Source organism: Xiphophorus maculatus, chromosome 21 (assembly GCF_002775205.1).
Source record: "Xiphophorus maculatus strain JP 163 A chromosome 21, X_maculatus-5.0-male, whole genome shotgun sequence".
Taxonomy (NCBI): domain Eukaryota; kingdom Metazoa; phylum Chordata; class Actinopteri; order Cyprinodontiformes; family Poeciliidae; genus Xiphophorus; species Xiphophorus maculatus.
Genome location: NC_036463.1, coordinates 21029672 through 21054480, shown reverse-complemented (window position 1 = coordinate 21054480; position 24809 = coordinate 21029672). Strand labels below are relative to the sequence as shown.

Here is a 24809-nt window from a genome sequence, read left to right as displayed (position 1 = left end):
GCCAGGAGGCGTTGCAGCCTTGCTGAGGTGGCTGTGTGTTATCAGGCTGCTCCCCCTGACATGAAACATCACGCAGGCCGCTTACATGCTGACGCAGGGATGTGAATGCACCGCTGCACACGTGGAAGATCAGTTAAAAGAGCTCCATAGAAGGTTCAAGAGAGAATGTCAGCGCATGTTCTTGTGAAAAAAAACAGCAGACCACCAAGTTTCTTTTCTTTCTCTCTTGCTTTTGTCTCTTCCCACTCTCCCTACATCTCTGCAAAATGGCTGGCCCATGATGCATTTCCTGTCCTGTCCAACCCATGACCTCACTATTTCCTGTAGCAGTACATCCACAACATCTCATAGATTCTGTCTGGTGGGGCAGACAAACAAGACAAAGCCTTGTGAAAAAGAATCTAAAGTATTCAACAGCGGTGGGGGGAACAAATGCTTTACTTTATCTCCAGCCATTGGGAGACATGAAGAATTGTGAAGACATGAGGTATTCCGGAATCAGGAGAGGAATGATTTGCTCATCCTTGGCTGTGTGCTATTAAACATGCATCTCTTTCCAACCCTCATGAAAATTGTGTATTCCAGTGTCTTTCTGACATCATGGTAACACAACAATAGACACCGTCAATCCTTGAAATGGTTTGTCACGTAAAATCCCAATAAAAAGCAATGAGATTTGTCTCAAAATGTGAAAGAGTACAAGGGGGAGGGATACGTTTGCAGGCACAGAGAGAAACTGCCTGTATATCCAGACTTTCTCCATCATTTGGTGCCTCTGCTCTCCAGCTCCACCCTGCTCTTTCACTCAGATGTAATCATTCTCTCCTACTCATTAAATGTAAAGGAGAAGCCCTCCTGGGTCAGCGCTCCGTCTACCTGTCCCTCCCCCAAGCGTACTCATACCCCAACGGTGGGCTGCTCCGCCTCTACATAATCACTTATGAGTCAATGAGTAATGACAGTGAGGTGGGGGCCTTTCATACCCTTTAATCAAGAAGAATCATTCAGAACAAGAAGAATAGTCAGTAAGGATATTAAAAAAAGAAAGAAAATGATTTGAGGTAAACAAAGTTAAAGTGCTGAAAAACCACCTTTCTGGTTTTGGAGAGCTGAAGTCTCGTGAGAAGGGGTGTCAAGGCTTTAATTTGAAGCAAACCGAGCTGTGTGAAGAAGAAGATTGCTGGGTGGTGGTCAGATTTTCAAGGCCACACCAGAGAGTCTGTTCTCCCAACAGATTAGACGAAAGATGTGTTTGCTTAAAGAGCCGAGGCTTTCCCCGCGTTTCATCAGTCCGATCTGCGGAGAAGGCTGGACAGTTAGGAAGAGCAGTGAGAAGACCAGATCAGGCACAAACATGGAGCGCCGCCAGCTCACTGAGCTGTTTCAGTGCAGCTCATGCTTTTGAAGTGTTTAATGTGCTCCATCCTGGGCCAAAACCAATGACATTATTCTTCCTCCAACTTTCCTCTTATGCAAGGAGGTGTAGCTGGGGGAGTCGAGCCGAGGATGACAGCAGAGTCTGGGGAGTAGGTGGCTGCTCTGTGCACAGGTCTGTGGTTTGACTGTGCATGTACAGCGTGTGTGCCAGCGCAACTGAAACCATGATGCTCGAAACCGAAGCAAATTCATCTGAGTGGAATTTCTAAAACTCTGCTCAGACCAAAAGTGAGATGTCACTGGATATTTTCAGATGTGTTGGCTTGAACTTTCCCCACCCTGTTGCCCATGTTTACATTCATGTACATCTGTTGCTAAGAAAAGTATAGTCGACATCTTCAAAAAGAGAACTTTGAGATTTTTGTACCTGATTACCTGCCATATGTGCAAGTCACAGTTGTTGGCACCCGTCTGTAGCTACCTAGGTGACCTCATGCAATGGAGAGGCCTTGAGCCCGTGCCGACATCCTTCAGCACCCGCAATTGTTTTGGAGACGACAGAAAGGGAGGGAATGACGGGCTGAGGGGGGAACTTGACATCAGCGCTTCCTGTGGTAGTGAGCTGCTTCTGATGCCACTTCCACTCGGTTCGAGGTAAAAAGGAGTTCATGGCGGTTCCCTGTATGCCCACCAGTGCTGTAAAGCTTTCCACCAACACTTGGCTTGAAAGGCTATTTTGTGTGCCTGAAGGTCTCTCTGTGTGTTGGCATTGTCTTTGTTTAATATCATACTTCCTGCCTTAGTTTCAACCCCTCTGCTTGTAGTACCTGTTTCCTTACTCTCTGTTTCTCTGTTTCACAATGAGACAAAGACCGCTATATAACTATGTGCAGATGTTAGGGTGGCATTTCTCAACTTAGACTGTATCTCTTCAGCTGAGATCATAATTGGATCAAAACCCACCTGCAGAAAATAATCCAATCCTCCAGGGATCCCCCAGGTGTATGATAATCCTGGCAGCCTGCCAGGCTGCTTTACATGCTCCCGCCAGGTTTATAGTTGACACACTGAACTTGAGGGTGAGCTCACCAGTCACACCATCCGCGCCCTTGCGCACTGTCGCAGTGCCGGGTATGACGGCTCGTTCTCAGAGAACACAACACGTGTACACATCAAGTTCAGACACACTGCTTGCTTGGCTCGAGAGTGCTCAACGGGAACTTTTAAAAATGCAACTATAACTCAGCCTGTGGTGTGTTCTCAGAAAAAAAGTCAATTTTCAGTGAAAGGTGGCAGACATTTAAACAGACTGGTTATAATACAACAAACACTTGAATTTTGCACCCTTCAAATATGTTGTTAAAAATATAATTGTTGTGACACCAAGCTGATTAGGTTGGGAGTTGGCGTAACCCGTCTTAAGGACGCACAATGTAACTGCTGCTCTGGTTCCACACTGATGGGTGTGCAGTGGCTGCCTTGTTGGAGAAGAACTGGGCTAAACAACCAACTCATCAAACTTGGAAAATGAAATCATTTATCGTGAGAACTGTAGGAAATTGATGCGCTTGACTATGAACTCTCAGCTGTCCATGGGCAGACTCCGGGCTGTACGCCATTGTATTGGGGAGCTTTTTACACTGTACATGAACCTGAACACGTCATTCACTGTGGAACTCTGTAGTGGAAGCATCATAGTGTGGGGATGAAAGCTGGGAAGATGGATGAAGCTAACTACAAGCCAATCCAGAAGGAAACTGATTAGAGATTACAGAAGAAATTGAGACTGTGGTGGAGGTCTATGATGAAAACTACATTGAAATTTGTGGTTGTAACATGACACAAGGTGGAAAAGTTCAAAGGGTGGAAATAACTTTACAAGTCACTGTAAGAGCCACGGCATTATGACCACCTACCGTAATGGTTAGCAGAAACGACAGCTCTGTTCACTTTTCAGCGGTCAGAGAATAACAAGAGGTTCTCACCTGGGTCCCAACTCGGCACGCTCGGGTGCTCTTCATCCGGCAGGGTGCTGTCGCAGTCTGCCCCGTCTGCGAGGCTGCCTTCCTCCTCCACGATGTGCAGCTTGTCCTCATCGTCTGAGTCTGAGCCTGCCTCCAGCACATTGTTGTAGTTGGTCACTGCACAAGGAGAAACAAGATCACAGCTTAGAAAGAGTACCATGGTTCCTGACTCTAATTTGAGTGCTTTATAAACATGATGAGATGTGTGTGGTCTTTAATTATGAGTGCTGGGAGTGAAAGGTTAAAAGCTGGCTAGGTTAAATATATGTACCATGTCGTTTTAATGTCAAAACTATTAAAGGGACTGGTTGTGGAAGCAGAGGGGGCAGGGAGCTGGAAACACCAATTAAACAGAACGTGGTCGGCCTTAGACAGATGAGATGAAACTTGAAATGACCTCCATGGGGAAAAGATTTGGATTAAACAGCTAAGACACTGACAACCTGCTGAACAGGGGCCTCTTTTAGGTGTGACAACCAACCCTGCAGCAACAGGCGAGCAGAGAAAATTCGCACTTGGACATGCAGACACACATGCACATGTGTGTGAGATCACTGGATTGCAGGCTGAAGTGGTTTCAGGGCTGTGTGGGAGTCGGTGTGATGTGGTCGCCTGTGTTATGGGCTGAAGGAGCCAGGAGGCGCGCAGAGAGGCGGCCAGAGGAGCGAGAGAGAGAGAGAGGGTTATTACAGGGAGTAAATTTTCCTCACACACCCCATCCGTTTCAGCAGCATGTGTGTTTGTGTGTGCGCCGAGCGTGTTGCTCCGGCATCGTCTTTTCATTTCCACAGTGTTCCTCCATCTCTCAATTCCACCTTGGCTTCCATTCGCCCCCCCATACACACACACACACACACCCCTCCTCCTGCTGCTGCCCTCCAGCCTCCCTCTGTTCCGCTGAGAGAGCTACAGATCCTCTCGGAGGCCAAATCAATTCTCCAGTGAGAGCAGCTCAGTCAGCAGAGGGCCTGGGCTGCAAGCGCTCCAACTACCTCTCATATCAACACTCGCACCGCACGCAGCGCTGGCACATCCACACACCACCTGCATTCACTCACTGAATGCGGACTGCCAGTACAAAGCACCTGAGCGTAGTGGAGTTTTTTTTCTCTCTCCATCTATCTCCTCTCTCCCTCTTCGCCCACCTCTTTCTGAAGTGGCTGAAGGAGGAGGCGTATCAGGTGGAATCGCGAGCCTACGTTTCAATCAATGAGAATTGTTCCGGCGAGATCTCTCGCTCTCTCCCATCGCCAAGCGGGTCGTTATGGCCGGCCGGCGTTCGCAGAGGCTCGCCGGAAGGTTCAGGCTGAGGGGGAGGCGTGGGGGCGAGGAGGAGGGAGATGTGCTGTTGTTTGTCGAGTGGTTCGTAGGGGTCGTCGCCGCTGTGCTGCAGCTGCGAAATCCTGTCAGGTTCATCAGGAGGGCCGTTTCATTCTCAAACTCTTTACCGTCGTTCATTCAATATTCACCTTTTCCTTGTGATATGGATACTTTTGGTGTCATGAGAGAGATGAAAGATTTCAAAATATTTTACAAACTCAAAAACTGGGTTGTGTGTTTGTGTTCAGCCTTTTACTATGACAACCTTAAAGAAAATTAATTAAAAGTCACCAGATCAGCAATTCAAACTTAGTCCATAATAAAGAGTTAGGTTTAAACACAGAATCCAGAGCCTAGAACATCTTGCAGAGCTCTGTTATCTAGCGTATTGTTCTATGCTTTGCTTCATACAGAGGGTCTGAATCCTCAGATGTCAATAAACTATTGCTTGCTGAAGGTGTTTACTCCGTTGAAATTTGAAATGACCAGATTTTATTTTACCCAATCACTAATGTTTGGCCGTAACATATGTAATGTGGCAGCTCAACTTTGAAGAAGACATTCTGAAATGGGAAATTGTGTGTGCTGCAAACAACCTCATAAGAGTAGGGCCAAGACTTTTTTGCCAGCAATAACATGTCTTATGCATTCCTCTTGTTGCGACTTTAATTGCACAATATTTGGCCAAAACGAACTGAACAGCTTCATTCACTTTTTCCACTGCCATTGCCATACTAGAACCCTGTATTGGCAAACTACAATTTTAAAGCAGTGCAGAAACCACCCAGGATTAAATATTTACTGAGAAATCAAGCTCAATGGGAGAAATCCCAGACTGAGCACTAAAGGGAGATGAGAATGAGAAGTTGCATAAGAAGCCAATGGTCAGGCTAAATACGAGGTGATCCTGGTAGAAAATCAGTGAGACTGTAAAAGACCTTAGACTGGGGTGGAGGTTATTTCATACATACAGCCAGACCTGCACCTTTGAGTGGTCCAGTCAAAGTCCAGTCCTAAATTCAATTGAGTACTTATGGCAAGACTGAAAAGAAAGTGCTATTCATAGATTTTCTGTTTAGTCTGAGTATATTTTGGTTATTTTACACAAAAAGAAACTTGTTTGTAAAAATGCACAGCTGATAGAGGGATACACCAAAACACCTGCTGATGTATCTGGTGCAAACGGTTTCTCTAAGTAAAGCACAACAGGGCTAGTGTTTCTCATTTTTGACACAGTTCCTTCACTAACATTCTGTAACAAACTGTACCTAATAATTAGGTGGCTTCTACTTTTGCAAGGCCATCTATCTCTTGACCATGTATTACTAGACATATTTTACATCTCTATTGGAGAACTCAAGAGCCACAGAGGAGGATGCCACACACACAAACTGGTTTTACACAGCATCATGTGACACTTGTCCATAATCCTCCTTTCTCCCTCTCTTGGTGCCTTCCACTATCTCCTTTCCCCCTCTGCCCACTTTCCCCCCGGAGCGATTCTGCCAGGTGATGTATTGTCTGTTCAGCAGCCCCAACAGGGTGCAACACTTCACTTTGAAACAGAAGGTACTTTAGGATGATTCTGAGAGGCTGTTTAGGGCCACAGCCACTCAGGTATGGAGCTGAGGTCAGCGATTACAAAGGCAACAGTCCCCAGCAGCAGTGGCGAGAGAAAATGACCAACTATAAACTGTAGAGAGAAAAATCAATTCGCTGGTGTTTGCAGCAGCAGCAGCAAGCGGGACAATAAAGGGGGGAGCCTCGAAGTGCGGCAAAGAGACTGAGTAAAAGAGTCAAAGGATGGTGGTGTGTGTATGAGATGAAGGGGAGGGGTGTCTTCCTGTGCCAAATGGTCAGCCTCGTCGAAACAAAAGTGTGTGTTCCTGCACGAGATGTAACACCTTGCATCAACAAAGGCTGCGGTCCCTTTTGGCTGACCGGCTGAGCGTTTGGACAGCTGGTCTCATTAGCGCTAACATGCTAGCACGCAACAGGAGGATGACTCCTACGCATCTGAGAGAAGGCATTGGGAGGTGGAGGAGGTGAGGAGCTTACTTTCTGAAAAAGTTTGCTTTTCTACATAGGCTGCAATGTGTTTAACACCTGAGAAAATAGCACGGCTCAGATCCCAGCTTCACAACACCCACACGCAAAAAGATCACATCCTGTAGGTCTGGGTAATAAGACACTATCAACACAAACTCAGCACTAAACATCCACCGATAGGCTCAGATTTTGGCTCATTAATAACTCGACTTATGAACTGGTAAGACATGTACCAGACTGTCCTTGTCAAACACACCTAAATAAGCCCGCTGTAGGGGGAGGAGGGACATGTTGTTATGACACCTGCCAGGCTGTATCAGTTACCAGCACCAGAATGGGTGACTGGCTGGTCCAAAAACAGGTCCAACATTACTCTGGTGGGAACTGGGGGGGACACCTTGGCAAACTGTCAGCAATACAGCACATGAAATGCCATATGTCCATTACTGCAGGTTCCCTTGTTGGTTCTGCCTGACTCCCCCTAATTGTGTAAACTCTCCCGTTCTTATTTTAGTTTCTCGTTATGTGATCCGTTCCTGATTGGTGAATCATTTCAGGAATTAAAAACCTCTGCAGACGAGGTCTCCAACTGCAGCAGATTGCTCAGTTTAGACTTTCCAACACTGAGACATGCCAGATAAGATAGGAATATCTCAACCTCTGTGGGAGGAAACAAATCTCATGTTTGGAGAAGTGTGAATGACTGGCCTAATAATTTGGACAAAGGATAACACATACAGATTGTGAAGACACATATTAGTGTCTGAAAACAGATTGTTCCTTGATTCATTACCTTTAAGGACATCTGTTAGCAACTTGAAACCTACACCTCGTCTGTGCAGCCCGATGGTCCTGAACCAGAATGTGTACGAGGAATGTCTGGAATGTCCAACCAAAACACTTTTCTCTGAGTTTGGCTCTTAAAGCCACAGATCAAAGCATGTGCTTTCTTCCTCCGCCTAATGTCATTCAACTGACTGACACATATTGCAAGGTCTGCTGTTGCCCTGCCTGTGATTAGACAGATTGACTCATTGTAAACGGCAGTGACTGCTTGCTTGCCCTTCTACCTTTCCTCTGTGTCTATATTTAGCCTCGGTACAGGCTCCCTCGTTGAGGTACTCCACTTATCTCATTCTGAGCTCAGGGCCAGGCAGACAGTGGTAAAACGACCACAGGCATCCTCATAGAGGACAGAGTCTGCCGTCACAGAGTCTGCCCTTGCGGCTCTGCAATGCCATTTTCTCAGGAAAGGCAACCACTACAATAAACCCAACTCCTAACCAGAACAAAACAAAGCAGTGCCATTCAAAACCCTCAAGTATGCCGTCTCAAGGTAAGGCGCCTCACTCAGCGCAGAGGTAAAGGCTGATGGTTGTTGTTGAAACAACAGCCTTTCTCTTGCCGAGTCAGGAAGGTCAGCTCAAGAACCAATAATAACAGAATAAAAGAAGTGGGGATTTTTGTAGTTAGCTAGTTCAAAGGCTCCTTTAGACTTACGGTACCAAGTCCCTACACACTGCCAGACAGAGGGCGCTAGATGGTTTCCTGCAAAGATCAGCAGGATCAAAGGTCACAAAGTGGCCTTCTTTGTAACAACCCTATAGATAAATCTCTAAGACTTCCCCAGGCAACATCAAGTGATTCTTACTCATCAGGCTGAGATGGTAAAAAGCAGAACCTTGACAGTGAAAATAGCCCTTGGCACTCCTGAGTATTAGTCACTCTTTTATTAAGCATGTACCTGCTCTCCAATGCTTCTAAACAAGTCAAATGCTCTCTTGATATTCACTAATAAACAAATGTTAAGTCAAAATCAACAACCTGCGGAGATGAGCCCTCAGTAGGAAGCTTTTCAGAGGTGATCAGGAAGACAATGGACCCTTGTCTTCCTAATGAAGCTGATCAAAGTTTCAGCATGTGAGCTAATGAGCCTCCATGGGTCACTCGACCACCATCTGATGAGCACTTTTTTATGATAACACTAATGCTAATGGTAGCTATTGTTCTCTTAATCTGCATGATGATACCTGGAGCTGTGAAGAAAGTCAGTGGGTGTTAATGAGTGGAAGGGAACGAGAAAAAGACTGAATTGTGCCTCAGAGTTTTTCAGATTAAAGAAGGAGCCTGTTAACCTGGCCTATTGCGTTACTCTGCCAGTCAGGCCACGTGTTTTATTGCTCAGGTTACTCCCAATAATGCTGCTGTAGCTAAATGGCACCCAGGCTGTAGTTCTACTGGAAGGAGGTGGGTGTGAATGATTGTGGCTGCTGATGGTTTTCTCTTTCAGAGGCTAATGAGCACACACACACATACACACACCAACATTCTGTTCAACTGGGCGTCCTCTGAGGGTTTCTGCTTCTGGCTCCTCGTTGCTTTTCTAAATAAGGCCAGGTGGGCTGGTAGAGACCGACGGGTGTCTTCACACACACACACACAATCCACAGCAATGCCTCGGCCACCAAGTTTACTCTTTGTTTATGTTGGAGGTGAGACAGCCCCATCCAAGGTAATAACTCTGCTACACCTAAGTCAGAGTGTGTGGTCTGGATGTTAAGCTAGTAAGAGGCATGGCATGTAGAAGGTTCCCGATCATAATGGGTGATCACATGATCCAGGTCACAATCACACTGATGTCTTGACAAACTGGTGCAACCCAAAACTTTACATAAAAAATGGCAAATTTCAAACCTGATCAACCAAACCATTTTTTTAAAACAAGCTCTACCTGATGTGTCCACCTCCACCTGTGTCTCCATATTTAGTGCATTTTGAAGTATTGCATTAGAAAAGGTTCACGGAAATTTCATGGAAGGGTTTGAAATGACTTTCTCAATTTCACAAAAAAACGTTTTTACGCTCGCTTGGTGGTTTTGGGCTTTCAGGAAAGAGAGTTAATGCTCTAAAGGGTTGATGGAAACACATTTTCCGAACAAGTTCTGATGTAATGAATGATCCCATCCTCTGGTGGGTCTGTACCTTTCTAGAGACACTAAACCTGGAAAAACATTCAAAGTCAAAACCTCTAGCACAGAGGAGAGAACTGTTGGCCTGGAGTGGCCGACCAGCGGTACCACACATTGTGAGATGTGTGAGTCAATGCTAGTTTGCAAGCTCTATTTCCTGTTTATTACAGCTCTATATAATGTCAACATCTGACAAAATTCAGCTCAGGCTAGCCTGGTCGATTTGCTCTAATTGAGAATGGAGACATGCCTAATTAGCTTTTTTTCTATTTGCATGACAGTTTGATGGAAACATAGTTACTGACATCAACACTCTTAGGAGTGAACAGGATTGAGCTGGATATTTCTTCAGCATCAGTGAGGTGTCTGAAAATGACCAAAGGTGGTCTAAGCTTAAAATGCAAATTTTCTCATTTCCAGAAACAGTAAAGGAATGATCTGATTCTATTCCTCATAGCAGCAAATCAGATATTATTCCTCTAAAATATTAGGTTGCCTGTTATGTTGAAAAGATTATCCCATGATATTGCGTACATTACAGCTGTAATCTGTCTGGTAAAGGGGTAAAGGCGATGTAATGGGGTTTATTTTTAGATTCCTTTTAGATTTTCAGAACACTGAAGCGTTGCAACAGTTGAAATCTCAATACATCCAGGAAGCAAAAACACTTCTGGCTTTTTATAGCTTTAAGGAGAAGATTGTAATCAACTGAAATGTGTATCGACAAGTCAGACCTCTATAAAATCCTACCATCTCTACACGAAACTCACAAACACACACGCAAATCTAAACTCGGTGCTGGCGTCTCACACCATCTATAGATCCTCCGCCCATCAGCGGACAGGCCTGCTCCAGTTCTCAAACACTCAGCAGCTTTGTGGTGAAAGAATGCCCATCTCTTCCGCCAGCCGAGCCGTATATAGCGTAGCCAGGTGAGTGAGGAAGAAGTGTTGCAGGAGGTGGGGGAGCAGCGGGGGGTGTGGAGGTCAGAGAGGTGAGGAGAGGAAACATCTGTTACAGATTCTGGTAAGGCCAGAAAACCTGCGGTCACACTTCCGCAAACCACCTTCCTTCTGCTCTCTCTTTACTCTGCTCCTCTGCTCAATCTGTCGCTGTCACTTTCATTCACAAAATAAAGCAGGCCAGGCCCTCGTATGTGCTAAATAAAAATACGGCACGTTAGCTGAGCTGTCCCTCTGCACATGAAGCAGAGAAACAACAGCACAGAAAACCTTTGGCACACACCTGGGTAAACAGTTGCTTCCCTCCTGCCAGCGGCTGCTTCCACTTAAGCCCGGCTCATCTGCAGGAGTGGGAAGAAGAACCAGAACCCAGACCTGGCTGCTGCTGCGTTAGCCTCCATCAGATCTCATTTGAGAGTCGCCGGCAACACAAAATGTCCCTGCCACCTCTGCTGTCAGACTCCATTCACATTGATGGCTTTTGAAAGCTCCACAGTAGTAGAACGCTGCTCTTGTCCTTTGATTTTGCCAGTTTGTGTTTAGCCGTGACATTTTGAGTGGAGTGGTTATTATTAGAACGAGAGCCGAAAGGTATCCAGCCTGTTTTAAATGTGGTCGCTTTACATCAGCAGCGTCGAACTTCATTAAAGGGCTTGTTCCTCTTTTTTTTTTTGCTTTTTTCTGCAGTCACTTCGGTTGTAATGTCAACAGCGAGGCTGGGTCAGCAGGTGCTGTCTAAGGGCGGATGTGTGAAAACCTTCCACTTCAGGGTAGAGGAATGCTTCCAAGGTGAAGAGTATCCTGGTGGAGTCAGTCCTGTTTCGATTGTTGACTGTATAGAAGCATTAAAAACTATTGAATGTTTTGTCGAAGGATCTGCATGTGAAGTGTGAAACTTGCCTGTTTTCACCCCCCAGCCTAATGATATCACCTAATTTCACACAGAAACAGTTAGGGAGGCCCCGATATGAAAATTTGGTCCAATATCAAGATCCGATATCGCTGTAAATATAACCAAAATCTATCAACGTTATATATATTTCGCTACACCTTCAACACCTTGAAAAAACACCACCACCACTGATGTCACCACTTCTTCCCTGCTTCAGTTAAACTGCCCACAATGCTTTGCTGCATCACCATCACTTTCACATAACCAAACAAACACCACATGACCATCACCCTCCCCTCTCAAAGCAAATGCCAACAAGATGTACCCAAGTATAGGTTGTTATCGGCCCAGTTTGGTTTAACGGACCAAAACTGATATGTTAAAATTTTTTTTACTAAAATCAACCAATATCAATGTTAGTACTAATATATTGTGAATCCCAACAAGTTCAACAGTTGTTTTTTATTATCTTGTTAGAGTTGTGAAGTGCATAAGCAATAGCTGTACTGTTGACAGTTCTAGCAGATCTAAGTTACACAGGATTTTATTTACGTGCATCAGAGTCTACCCTTTTCAAACTTACATGCCATTTGTCTCTACAAGATAAACTCTTGTCAAATTAAGTCTTCACAAATTTGGGTATAAACTAAAATCTATCCTCAATAAGTGGTAGACCCAAATGCTGAAGCATCTTTATGAAATATAAGGAAGTAGAGGAGAAAAGTCTGAAAATACCCCCTATTTTAGAAAAATAAAATAAGCAGAATTCCACAGAACTGAATGATTTAAAACTCTTGTTTTCTTCTTGTAAAGACATTCTGCTGACCAGCAGAACTGGATCACAGTGAGGTGCGTGTTTAAATATATGCAATGAGCAATAACACTGTTATCCAACCAGGTTGTGCAGTGCACATCTATATTAGGTTAGTGTAGCACAGGGCTGTTGCATTTTAGGAGCAGGTGACTGGACATTCCTGCCTGTATTAGGTCTGACAATTTACTGTGGGGGAGTAGCAGACCGGGAGAGCTGCACTGGCCTATGAAGAGGGAGGCAGGGAGTGAGCTACATGTCTAAACAGCTCCAACCAGAAAAATCTCATTAAATCCTGTTACCTGTACGCATACCTTGCTCTCGCTAACATCACCAAGGCAAACTTTATCTAATCAAGGAGGCCGAACGTCACAGCCTTCAGCTGTCGCATATTTATACACTCCATTCTTCATTCAATAATGTGTTTGTCGGGTAGATTAATGGAGATTTTGCCAGTCAGCAGCGAGGCGTGTTCACACACAGACTACGGAAAAAGAGAACAGAAGAGACAAACGGTAAAGAGGGAAAGATGACAAAGGTGGGAGGGAAGGAACTGCTAATGGCCTAAAAAGACTAAGCTGACCTGTCACATAAGATGCTCATCTGAACTGATGGCTGCCCCAGGGAGGGAGTGTCACTAACTGTCAGCCTGACTGAGGGAAGAAAAAGGAGAGAATATTGTTGGGAGACAGAGGTAGACATTAAAGGTTGAAATGAGGATGGATGTTGCAGGAGGAATGATTAACGGAGTAACAGCAAAAATGCAAATACGACCTATTAGGGAGTGGTAGGTTGAGGGTGGAAGACAGGTAAAACATTTATACAGGAGTAGTTTCTGTCTTAGGCTAAGTTCACACACCAGGTTTTGATGCTCAAATCCCATTTTTTTTATTATTAATTCATGTTACTATATGATGCAACCACAGTCAGACTTCGGTTTGGATGGTTTATGACCCCAAAGAATGCACAGAAGAAGAACGCCGCCGTCTGTGGACCAATGTTAATGTTACTGTGCAATAGAAGTCGACGGTATTCTCACAAGAGCAGAGAAGAGGACGAAGGAAAAAAGCACAACTAATTGCAACGGACTTTCTGTGAAGCACTGACTGCAACTTTATCACTTTATCACTTAAAAAAAAGAGAAAAATAACATCAGGAAGTCAGAGGTTTAGAAAAACAGTGATCAGGAATTAGCCTTGATGTCTAGCATTGACCTGGAGGGGCGTGGCCAACCCAGGGATCCTTTTTTCGTTCCGTTTTACACTTTACACTGTTGCAAGTTCCACAGCAATCAGCAAGTCAGCTCACTTCAGTGCAGCCATGGCCAAGATCTCTGTTGACAGCCTACTGTGGCTTCACTAATTCCGACACTAACACACAAAAGTGGGCCCTTTTCTGCGTTCTCTGCTCTTTGTGGGACTCAGACAACAAATGAACGCTCCTCTGGCTTCCAAAATGTCAGCTCTGTCACAAGACTCCAGAGGCCAGACGTCCTGCACAACCCCTGACTCGCACGGCGTATAATCAAACACGCTGCCCCCGGGGGCTGCTGCTCGCTTTGTCACACTTGCTTTCTTGTTATTCACGTGAAGCAGGAAGAGAAAGGGGTTAACACAGTAAACTTACATCCACAAAGGCGCCTTTGTCACCTTGCTCCTCCACTCCTTCACCTCACCCCCCTCACCCCTCCCAGGGGAAAATAGCCTTTTCCCTGTGTGATCGAGAATAGTTAGCACCCCCACCACATCTCCCTCCAGGGGGACTTCCAGCTGAAGAGGCGGTCAAGCGGCGCTGCTCACACCATTACCCTGCTGTTAAATGACCATGAGGCTGGACTCCTTGTCCAATGGACAGCTATGAAAATCTGTCCCGCTAAATCAGGCGAGGAGAAGTATGTGTGTGTACACATGTTGGTGGACCTCATCTAAAGGGGTCAGGTGGGTGTACAGTGGCTGTACTCACCAACTCGTAAACTGTGATTTGTAGAGCAGAAGAAGGAGCTGTTAATGCCGCGCTGATTGCAACAGGTAAAAGCATTGACGACAAAAGGTGACGATTGATCACCTTTCAGTGCATTACACCCATAGATGTGTAGGCCAGGGTTTTAATAGTTTCAGACTTTTCATTAAAGTTCAGCTTTATTTTGTTGTGACTTTTGTTCATCTAATTGAAGTGTTTTTTTATTAGTTTGGCCAGTTTTCTATTAGTCAAACAAACCAGAACTAAACATGGAGAAGCAGCGTTCAGCTTCTATACACTTCAAGTTTGGAACGAACTTCCAGAAAACTGCAAAACAGCTGAAACACTGAGTTCCTTTAAATCAAGGCTAAAACCCCAGCTGTTTAAAGTTACTTTCAACCCATAATTACTGGAACATTGATCAACATATTTGATGTGTATTGATGATTTTAACAATGGTCCTTGGAAAAAAAGCGAGGTCTGTTTGTGGTTTTCACAGTTGTTGACTGTAAGATGTGTTTATGATGTTTCAATGTTGTCTTGATGTAAATGCTTTGAACTGCCTCGTTGATAAAAAAAAAGTGCTAAACAAATAAACTTGATCAAAACTTGATTGAAATGTATGGTTTTAGTTTAGTTTTTATTAGTTATACTAGTAGTTTTATTTTTTTTTGTACTTTAGTTCATTTTTTTGGTGCCGAATTCAAAAAGGTCAGAGTATTGTATTGTTATTATGTACATATATTGGGTAATAAATACATAACAGAAGATTCCATTTTTTAAAAAATAGTTTAATTATTGTTAAACAACCAACTGGCTGATGTTGTCTTCCAACCTTTGCTGTTGCCATTTTGTGGACTTGCGTGAACTGAGTGTGTGGGGAATAAAACAATTTCATATCAGTTCTAAAAGATAAAAACAGGTTCATAAACAGAAAATAAGGATATTATAGTTCTAATTCCAGCATGTTTTAGTTAGTTTTATACACGCATGACATAGTTCCAGTTAGTTATAGTTTTTCTCCATTATTTACCGTTTTTATTTATTTCAGTTAACGGACATGTTTTCTCAGTTTCAGTTTTTGTAATTTTGTTCATTTTATTTGACTATGATAACCCTGGTATTGGACGTGTGTGGGGGTGTGTAGGGGCGTGGGGGCGGGTGTGTGTGTGTGGTTGCCAGCAGCGCTGAGAGGCCATTAGTTCAGTGTGTCAGGATTGGATAGGAGAGCATCGACAGTCGGGCCGGGATAATCGATAGCAGCAGATCTCTCATTCCCCTCTGCCATCTGCAGTAATGGACCCACAGTCCAACACGGCTCTTCTGCAGCTCTGCATGCCAGAATAAAATGAAGAGAGGAAGGCAGTAAAATGGAACAGCAACCTACTGCTGGTACTTTCTGCCTTGTTTCCTCTCTGTCTCAGCTTTTCTTTGCTGTTGTGGTCAGATGCTGGTTTCTGCTCCCTGTGGGACAAAAGATGGAGGCCAGAGTGGAGTTTGTTCACAGCCAGCAGCCAGCAGGGTGGGGCCTTGATTACTCAGGCATGGTGCAACTGGACCGCGCTCCCGGGACTATCCCATCTGATGTCACCCTGAATGGGAAATCAGTGAAACACTTGAACGTTTCAAGGAGAGCGTTTCTGTTTTTCCTCATTCGCCTTCGGCTGAGTTGAGACGTTTAGTACCTCTTCATAAAAACAGCTTTTGGTAAACATTTAGCCAATATGTCAGTAAGTGAGTCTTCCTTGAGTGAAAATACCAAGCTATAACAGTAATAACTCAATGATTTCAACTGAAGTTTAACAGGACAAGACATTCATAAAAACAACATGAGATTGAGCTGTAGCAAAGTTTGAGGGAAAACTCAGAAGTTTCACAAACCCCAACATGAGGTTTGAAGAATCTGATAGAAGAAGCTAAGTCTTCACTGTAGGTAAATGTAGACCTAATATAACTTCTTGAGCCCATATGTGAACCAAATCTGAACTTCTATGATATTCTCAACTAGGGGAGCGTCGATAAATTCCCAGATTTTCTTAATTCCGGGTGATCAGCGTTAAACCTGTTGCAATAAATCAGTTAATGGCATGATACACCTCCAGATATTGAATAGTAAACTATTTGAAATAAATTGTGTAAATTATTTAAAATAGTTTACTATTCGTTACATGCCTTAAATGTAAACAAACAATACAAACATGGCAGCCATTGTGAGGGCTGATCTATTGAGAATCTGGATTCTAACTGTTCTGGGTTGCAGATCTCAGCCTCATCACTCTATTCATGCTCTGCTTGTTACAAACTAATCACATCAACATACCACTTTCTGATCCTGCAGTAGTTCTCCTTCAAAATAAAAGTCTTTCTACGACAACATAAACAAAAATAACATCAGACACACCTCATCACATTTTTTTCTGCTCAGGTTGCACATTAGATTTAAAATGTGAAGCCTAAACATGTACTGCTGTAGCTTTGTAGGTTGCAAGTGTAGATTTCAAACTTAATGGGTGGGGCTTTGTTGGCTACAAAGCCATAAATGGTCATTAATAACCAGATATATTTCCAAAAAGACAGATTTTCTTTTCTTGTAAATGAGAGGAAAGTGACTTCTTCAAGCCAGCTGAGTGGCAGTGTGCAGCAACTCTCTGGTATCCCCTCTCCAATCCAATTAAACAGATTTTCAAGCATAGGAACAGCATAGGAACAGCATAGTGAACGATGTATCTGCTTTGAAACGTAGGAACTGCGGGGGTATTTTCCATTTCCTGCCTCGTGTCTGCTAAACAATTTCTTCCAACTCATAGTTGTGTGTGCTGATATGATTTGGTTGGACGGACATAAAGAAAAAATTTAAAAAAAGACAGAGTCTGTTCTTTGTGACCCCCTTGGGTCACACAGTTCTGTGTTTTGACTGTGAGTGGGTCCCTGCTGTGTCTGGGGGAATTCCATTGGCCAGAGGCTGACCCTGAACACTGGCCTTCCTGTTGCACAGGGGCCATGTGCTGATGAAGCCGGACGAAAACCGGTTCGGTCCGACGACTGGCTCTTCTGTCAGCCTTACGGCCCGGTCTGTGTGTACGGAGATGTGTGTGTGGCTGGGTGTTTATGTGAGACGGATCAGCGATGACACCCGGCCTTTTAATAAGCTCAGCAGCGAGTGTGGCTGGCTGAAAGCTGCTGTGATTGATACGGGCCTTAGCGCGGTAAACGCACGCACATGCTGATGAGTGCAGGAAGTGATGATCATATGTAAGCCTGATGCAATAAACAATTATTAAATTAATCACATGATAAATTAAAATGAGCTTGGTAATTTCCATTCTGATAATGAATATTTTTTGAAGGGCAGTTTAATAATGAAACAAATAATTTTTTTTGTTTGTTTTTTATTATTCCATCCATCCATCCATCCATTTTCTGTTCACCCTTGTCCCTAATGGGGTCGGGAGGGTTGCTGGTGCCCATCTCCAGCTACGTTCCAGGCAAGAGGCGGGGTACACCCTGGACAGGTCGCCAGTCTGTCGCAGGGCTGTTTTTTATTATTATTTTGGATATTTGAAATGTTTTCCAGTTCCAGTGTAGAATGTTCTGTGCAAAATTAAAGCATAACTGTCTTTGACAGAGCGAACTAGCACTTAGGACTGAAACAATTAATTGGATTAATCGCAACTAGAAAATTTCTGAAGAAATTTAAACGAGGCCTGCCAAAGTGGGCCTGTCGGTTGGCACACTTCGTGGGCGTTCTGATGCTACAAATTAGCATCAATGCTAAAGTAAGCTACAATGTACTCAATAGCATGTGGAGATTGACAAACATGTTGAGTAACATGGACTTATGCCATTCAGTATGTTGAAATTAGTGTACAAGTTAAAATGAGCCAAACTGCTAACATTAGCCAAAATGCTGTCAGTAGCATGTGGAGCATCACTCCATTCAGTGTACTAAGCATGGCTAATAAATAAGAAAAATAGCTAAAAGCTTCTTTTAGGGAAAAGGCTAATGCTAATGGGGGCAGTGAAATGCAAAGGTTTGTGCTAAGGTTAATTTACTGTCTTGCGCAGCAGGGCAGTGCAATAACCTGAGAGAAAACGATAGTAAATGCTAATATTAGTTAGCACTACCCTGAGAGGAATATTTAGGCTTTTATTTTGAAATTCCGTTACAAAACTTAACGCGGTGTCACTGTTGCTCCCCGTGATTAAGCTCATAATTACAATCCTCTGTATTGAATAGCTCTCTGATAGCAGACGGTGTCCATAAACAAGTTTACTAAATATTGTACAATAACTGAAAACAGAGATGTAACTTCTATCATGAATATAGATTAGCCAAAAACCCTCCAAATTACAATGAAATACTTTTACTTCTGGTGGGCGACGGAAGTAAGACCCTTCATCGTTTCCCCAGTAAGCCTCCCAGGAATAAGGTTGATAGAATGTTCAGTTCCAATGGTATCAATGACATCAGCGGTTATGACGACACTCTATGATACCACAAAGGAGTCTCTCTCTTGAATGTAGCTCGCAGACAGCGTTTTCTCAGACCTGTTCCTCAGTTCTATCGCGACAGATCACTCTTCAGAGCAAGTTCGAAATTAATCGAAGCAAGCGGGATATCGATTCCAGATATTACACGCCTTTCAGAGAAGCAAGAATTTACCAGAACATCGACATGAAGCAACAACAGATTGCTTGTGAACATGAAGCTTTTCCACCTGAGCTTTCATGGGTCGACATTATGGACCTGAACATCCAAGTCGACTACGACGCTGTCATTTTCCCTTTCGAGGAAGACACAGACAGCCCCATTGAGCCGGAAGACGGATCAACAGAGATCCAGGGGGAATCAAGTCCTTCCGGCGACTTAGAGAATCCAACATCATTGGAAGTCGAGCAGGAAACAACTCCCTCTGCTGGCTTCGAGATTACCCCCTCGGTGGAAGTCGTGGAAGAGTCAAGCCAACACGTCATCGATCTCACAAAGCAGGTAGACGATCTTAAAAAAGAACTGCAGGGTAAGATTTTTGATCTCCATGAGGAAAGAGAACGAAGGATTGCATACCAGGCTGAAGTCAAATCACAGCAGGAGGAGATTCAAAAACTGCAAAAAATGGTAGTAAAAGAACATCACCTGCGAGTCAAACGCGAACATGAAAGAAACGTGCCAGAGATCCACGTATCAAAGGTTTCTTGCTCTACCAAAGTTACAGCCGACAAGAGCGTTCTTCAACAGTTGGACTACTTCAAGAGGGAGGCTGAAAAATACGCCTCCCGCAATAAAGGTCTGATAGAAGTAATGGTTGAAGAATATAGAGTGAGACTTAAATATGAGGAGCAGCTCAAAAGTCACACAGAGCAAGCTTCCAAATTCAAAGAACAGGAGGAAACAGTGAAATCTCTGCAGGGTCAGGTTGCAGACCTGAAGGTGAAGTTAAAACTTGCTCTGGAAAACAACCATCCTAGAGTCTCCACCCAACCAGAGGCTCCCCCGCAAATAGAAGGCTCCCTACGAACAGAGGAGTTCAAGGAAAGACAGACCTCCCATCAACCAGGGAGGTACGAGGAAAGACAGACCTCCAATCTATCAGGGAGGTCTAATGAAATACAGACCTCCCATCAACCAGGGAGGTATGAGGAAAGACAGACCTCCAATCTATCAGGGAGGTCTAACGAAAGACAGACCTCCCATCAACCAGGGAGGTACGAGGAAAGACAGACCTCCAATCTATCAGGGAGGTCTAACGAAAGACAGACCTCCCATCAACCAGGGAGGTACGAGGAAAGACAGACCTCCAATCTATCAGGGAGGTCTAACGAAAGACAGACCTCCCATCAACCAGGGAGGTACGAGGAAAGACAGACGTCCAATCTATCTGGGAGGTCTAACGAAATACAGACCTCCAATCAACCAGGGGTCTCCATGCATAGTGTGGCTCGGCCTTTGCACCGACCCACACCCAGGTTGCAATCAGAGGAGTCCACGCAAAGCCAAACCTCCACACAAACATGGAGGTCAGAGGAAAGAGAGACGTCCATGCGACCAACTTCCACTGGTTGCATGAAGGGGCTTCATGTTGGCGTTGGCATGAAGGCCAATCTATGCCCGGCTCGGCCTTTACGCCGACCCACCCCCAGGTGGCACTAACCTAGTGGCACTAACCTAGGTCACTATCCAAACCTAGGTTTTGCTAACACTCGGCATTAATTGCTTGATTAATTGATCTCTCTAAATCAGGGGTGGGCACTTCTGGTCCTCGAGGGCCGGTGTCCTGCAACTCTTAGATGTCTCCCTGGTCGAACACACCTGAATCCAACAGCTGAATCTCCTCCTAAGTGCAGTCAAGTTCTCCAGAGTCCTGTTAACGACCTCATTATTTGACTCAGGTGTGTTGAAGTAGAGATGCATCTAAAAGTTGCAGGACACCGGCCCTCGAGGACCAGGAGTGCCCACCCCTGCTCTAAATTGTCCTAAGGTGTGAATGTGTGTGCGCAAGGATAAGTGTGTTTTATGATGGATGGATGAATATTTGTTAAAAGTGTCTGACAGTAGAATATGAAACAGAGAATCTGCGAAAATGCATCTAGCTCTGCTACTATCCAGAAACATCCAATCAGAACCAAAAGGCAAACCTTTGGTTCTGATTGGTTTCTAATGCGTTGAATGTGTCTCAGCACATTCAACGCGAGGAATGTGCGTTGAATGTGCTGTTGAATGTGTCTGTTGAATGTGTCTCAGCACATTCAACGCATTAGACTACTAGTACACTGCAGCTACACAATTGGCAGAAAAACACCCTAATATTATATCATCATTGTTTATACTGATTTAGAAAACAAAATGCTGTACAGGTTTGTCAAAACTATTTCGACCCATATTAGAACTTTGCATTGATTTCCTTCATTTTAGTAGCTGCGATTTTGCCTAATCCACACATTTTCCCTAACCCCAAACAATATTAGTCTATTCCTAACCCTAACCCTAACTAAAACTTAATTAGCATCTTACCTCTAAATGTTACCCCTGACCCAAAACAATGAGTCCATCATATTAGGACCAAAGCCTGGTCCTAATATGATGGAACTAATGCAGTGTTTCTCAATTCTGGTCCTCAGGCCCCCTGCCCTTCATGTTTTAGGTGTTCCCCTTCTGCCACACACCTGGATTGAGTCTGTGGGTGATTAACATGCTACTGCAGTACTTGACTGCAGAAGAGGTCATGCTGTTCTGGAACAGCTGTTCTGAAACAGAGACACACCTAAAACATGCAGAGCAGGGGGTTTAAGGACTGGAATTGAGAAGCACTGACCTAATATGACACTGGACATATAATGGTGCGTTCACACCAAATACGTTTTGAGCGTCAGGCGCAGCTGGTTTGCATTCAAAGTCTATGTGGAGGCGCGTCGAGGGCCGTTGCGTCGTGCTTCAAGCCTCTAGCGCGGCGCAATTTGAACCGTTTGGAGCGTTTGACAAATCTAGCGCATCCAACGCTTCACATAGACTTTGAATATAAACCAGACTCGCCTGACGCTCAAAACATGTTTGATGTTAATGCATCAGTAGAATGTTCAGTTCCACTGGTAACAATGATATCAGCAGTGATGACATCACTCTTTGATGCATCAAATGAATCTCTCTCTTGAGTGTAGCACACAGGCTGTTTTTCAGACCTGTTCCTGTTTCAGAGTTATAAGTTATGAATCTTTTCCAGGAGTATTGTTAAAATGATTTGAAGGCTCAGAATCAGCCCAGTACAGGTTCACATTCTCAGGTTAGAGAGACTCATCTGGTATAAAGTTAATTGTTTGGTACTGGAATCACATTTATTAATTTAATCAAAGCATGTCATCATGTCCAGAGCATAGTAGCATTTTGTTGCTTTTGCCACCACTAGATGATATGCATATAAGATATAACATAAACAGCACCATTCAGAGATGCAATGAGTTTATAGCAGCTGTTCCACCATGTCTGTAGTTCTGACGTTCTGCCATCACTGTGGTTCTAAAGAGCAGCTCAGAGAGGCAGACTAAATTCTGTCTATTTTGAGTCTAACTGACACTGTTTTGTGTCAGTTAGACTTTTGTTTTGAGTTAAATTTGGCTCGTTTTTTGTTAATTATGTCGCCACAGTTACTCGAAATGCCAACAAAAGTAATAGCTCCCCTCACAGGATTGAGCCTCACGTTTTGATATATATTGTGAGGGGCCACGCAGCGGTACGAGCCGCATTAACGGTAGTAGGAAGGGGCAGTTATTTTGAGGTGTAGAACAATAGGGGCCTGCCCATAGCATTGCATAGGGATTCTATCCCTATGCAATGCTATGGGCAGGCCCCAATTAATCGATCAATAATCGTCAAGTGACCTAGTTGTTTGTATGAGACATTAACGCAAAGAAAGGCAATTTTCTGAAAAATCCCAACAGATTCAGAGCAGTAATAAAGTCAAAACTGTACAAAATATATAAATATAGATAAAAACACTTTTCTTTTTCAATGTGTTTTACCCAAAATTCCTCAAATTGCAGTTTTTTTGTATATTGATCCTTTTATGGAACAAAACGTTTATTTTCTTATTAAAAAACTGAAACATTTATTTATTTCCAACTATTAACATATTTCTAATATTGTATAGAAAAGGCTCAAGTAATAATAATAATCATCATCATAATAATAATACATCTAATTTATATAGCACTCACGCTTAGTCTTTGAGCATCCAAATAATGTCTGAAAAAGGTCAGAAATTAAAGTAGTTTAATGAAAAAACTACAGAAGGGCCTTTTAAAAAATCTGATTAATTTATTAATCGTCAGAATAATCAATTGATTGATCTATTATTAAAATAATCCACAATTGCATCCCTACTTATATTATGATGTCATTATCATTGTATTAGTTTAAACTACTGACAAAATAACATTAGTGTTATTGCAATAACACAATCTCAACCTACATCTGCTTCCTCCCAGATGCTTGGACTGGACATAAACAACAACAACAACAAAAAGAAGGGAATTGTGGAAATACTTTTGGACCAGAGGAGCCGGCTCTTTGCCTTGTTAGCAGTTAGCTAGCTGTTGCTGTGATAGCTGGCTTTTCCACGGCAAGCAGACGGCAGAGCGCTTCCAGGGGTTTCCTCTGGCTGAGCCTTCGCAGGCGAGGAGGAAGTGCTGTCTAAGGAAGGACAGGAAGTAGAGGGGGCTATCATGGAGCTGACACAACACTTCCAGAGGAGACAGAACGGTGATTACCTTCAACAGACGCAGGTCTGACTGAACTCTGACAAAAGCACCTGATTCACCCAGACATACAATGACTCATAATTAATCATCTCAGTTCATTTTAGTATGTTTGTTCCAGTTCTTATTTATTTAGCTCAAGAACAGCATAGGCATTTATGTTAAATATCAGAGTAACAAACCCATAATTCAGGTGGCTTTGTCATACTTTTCAAAAGTATTCACATCCCTAGAGCTTTTTCCACACTAATCACATTACAGCCACAAATTGTAGAACACTGAAGTTAGGTTTTATGAGAAAAAAAACATTTATTTTTCATTTTCCTAAATAACAATCTGGAGAGACATTTGTATTAATCCCCCTTAGTCAAAACTTTCTAAAACAACCTTTTAATGTCAGCTGCAGGTGTTTTGGTGTACATCTCTACCAGCCTTGCAATTCTGGAAGCAGATTATTTTTTGTTCATTCTGCTTTACAAAATAGTGACACCAGTCAGATTGGAAACTTAACTTTCACAAGCTGCTACAGATTCTCATCTTCATTAAAGAGGCAGTATTATGTATGTTCCAGGCACAAAGTGTCATTTTACGGCAGAATCGGGTAACTGTTACCATCAGTTGTTATAAAAATGCTGACCATATAAAATATGACTTAAAAGTTATTGACTTCAAAAGTTGACGCTTTCAAATTGGGCCTCTGTCTCTTTAAGAAGCTTTGAAACTCTGCCTTCAGGAAGCCAACACAACAACACTCCTCTATTAACCCTTTAACAACATTTTACCAGTGTTTCACTGAGACGTAGCTACTATAAAGAGCTCAGCAGAAATGCATGTGAACCAGGTGTTTGCTAAATGCTGCTGCCAGTAGTATAATGCTGCCACCACCGTTCTTCACTGTGGGGCTGGTGTTTTAATTTTCAGCTGGACAAATTCATAAAATTTTTATTCACAAAGTTTAGTACTGTTGCATTGCCAGAGCACCTTCAAAGTGTTTGCTATGTTAGGGTGCATTCACACCAGTCCTGTTTAGTAAGTTTTAATCGAACTGTAGTTTTTGTCTTGAAAGCCCGGTTCGTTTGAGGAGGTGTGAATGTGTTACCGAGTTTAATTGAACTCTGATGTGGACCAAAAATTGAACTTTGGTGCTCCTACAACAATAGGTCTCTGTTTGGTTGAGCTGAACTCTGGTGCGGTTTCCAT

The 24809-nt window shown here is 43.5% G+C and overlaps 1 protein-coding gene across 1 annotated transcript in view; it reads right to left on the bottom strand.

The window, feature by feature from the left end:
* The window catches only part of zeb1 (zinc finger E-box binding homeobox 1), a 63591-nt gene that overhangs the window by 12845 nt on the left and 25937 nt on the right, over positions 1–24809 (bottom strand). The window contains exon 2 of the mRNA XM_023326407.1: positions 3363–3518. Coding sequence (XP_023182175.1) covers positions 3363–3518 — 156 coding nt within the window. The remainder of the gene's footprint in view (positions 1–3362; positions 3519–24809) is intronic.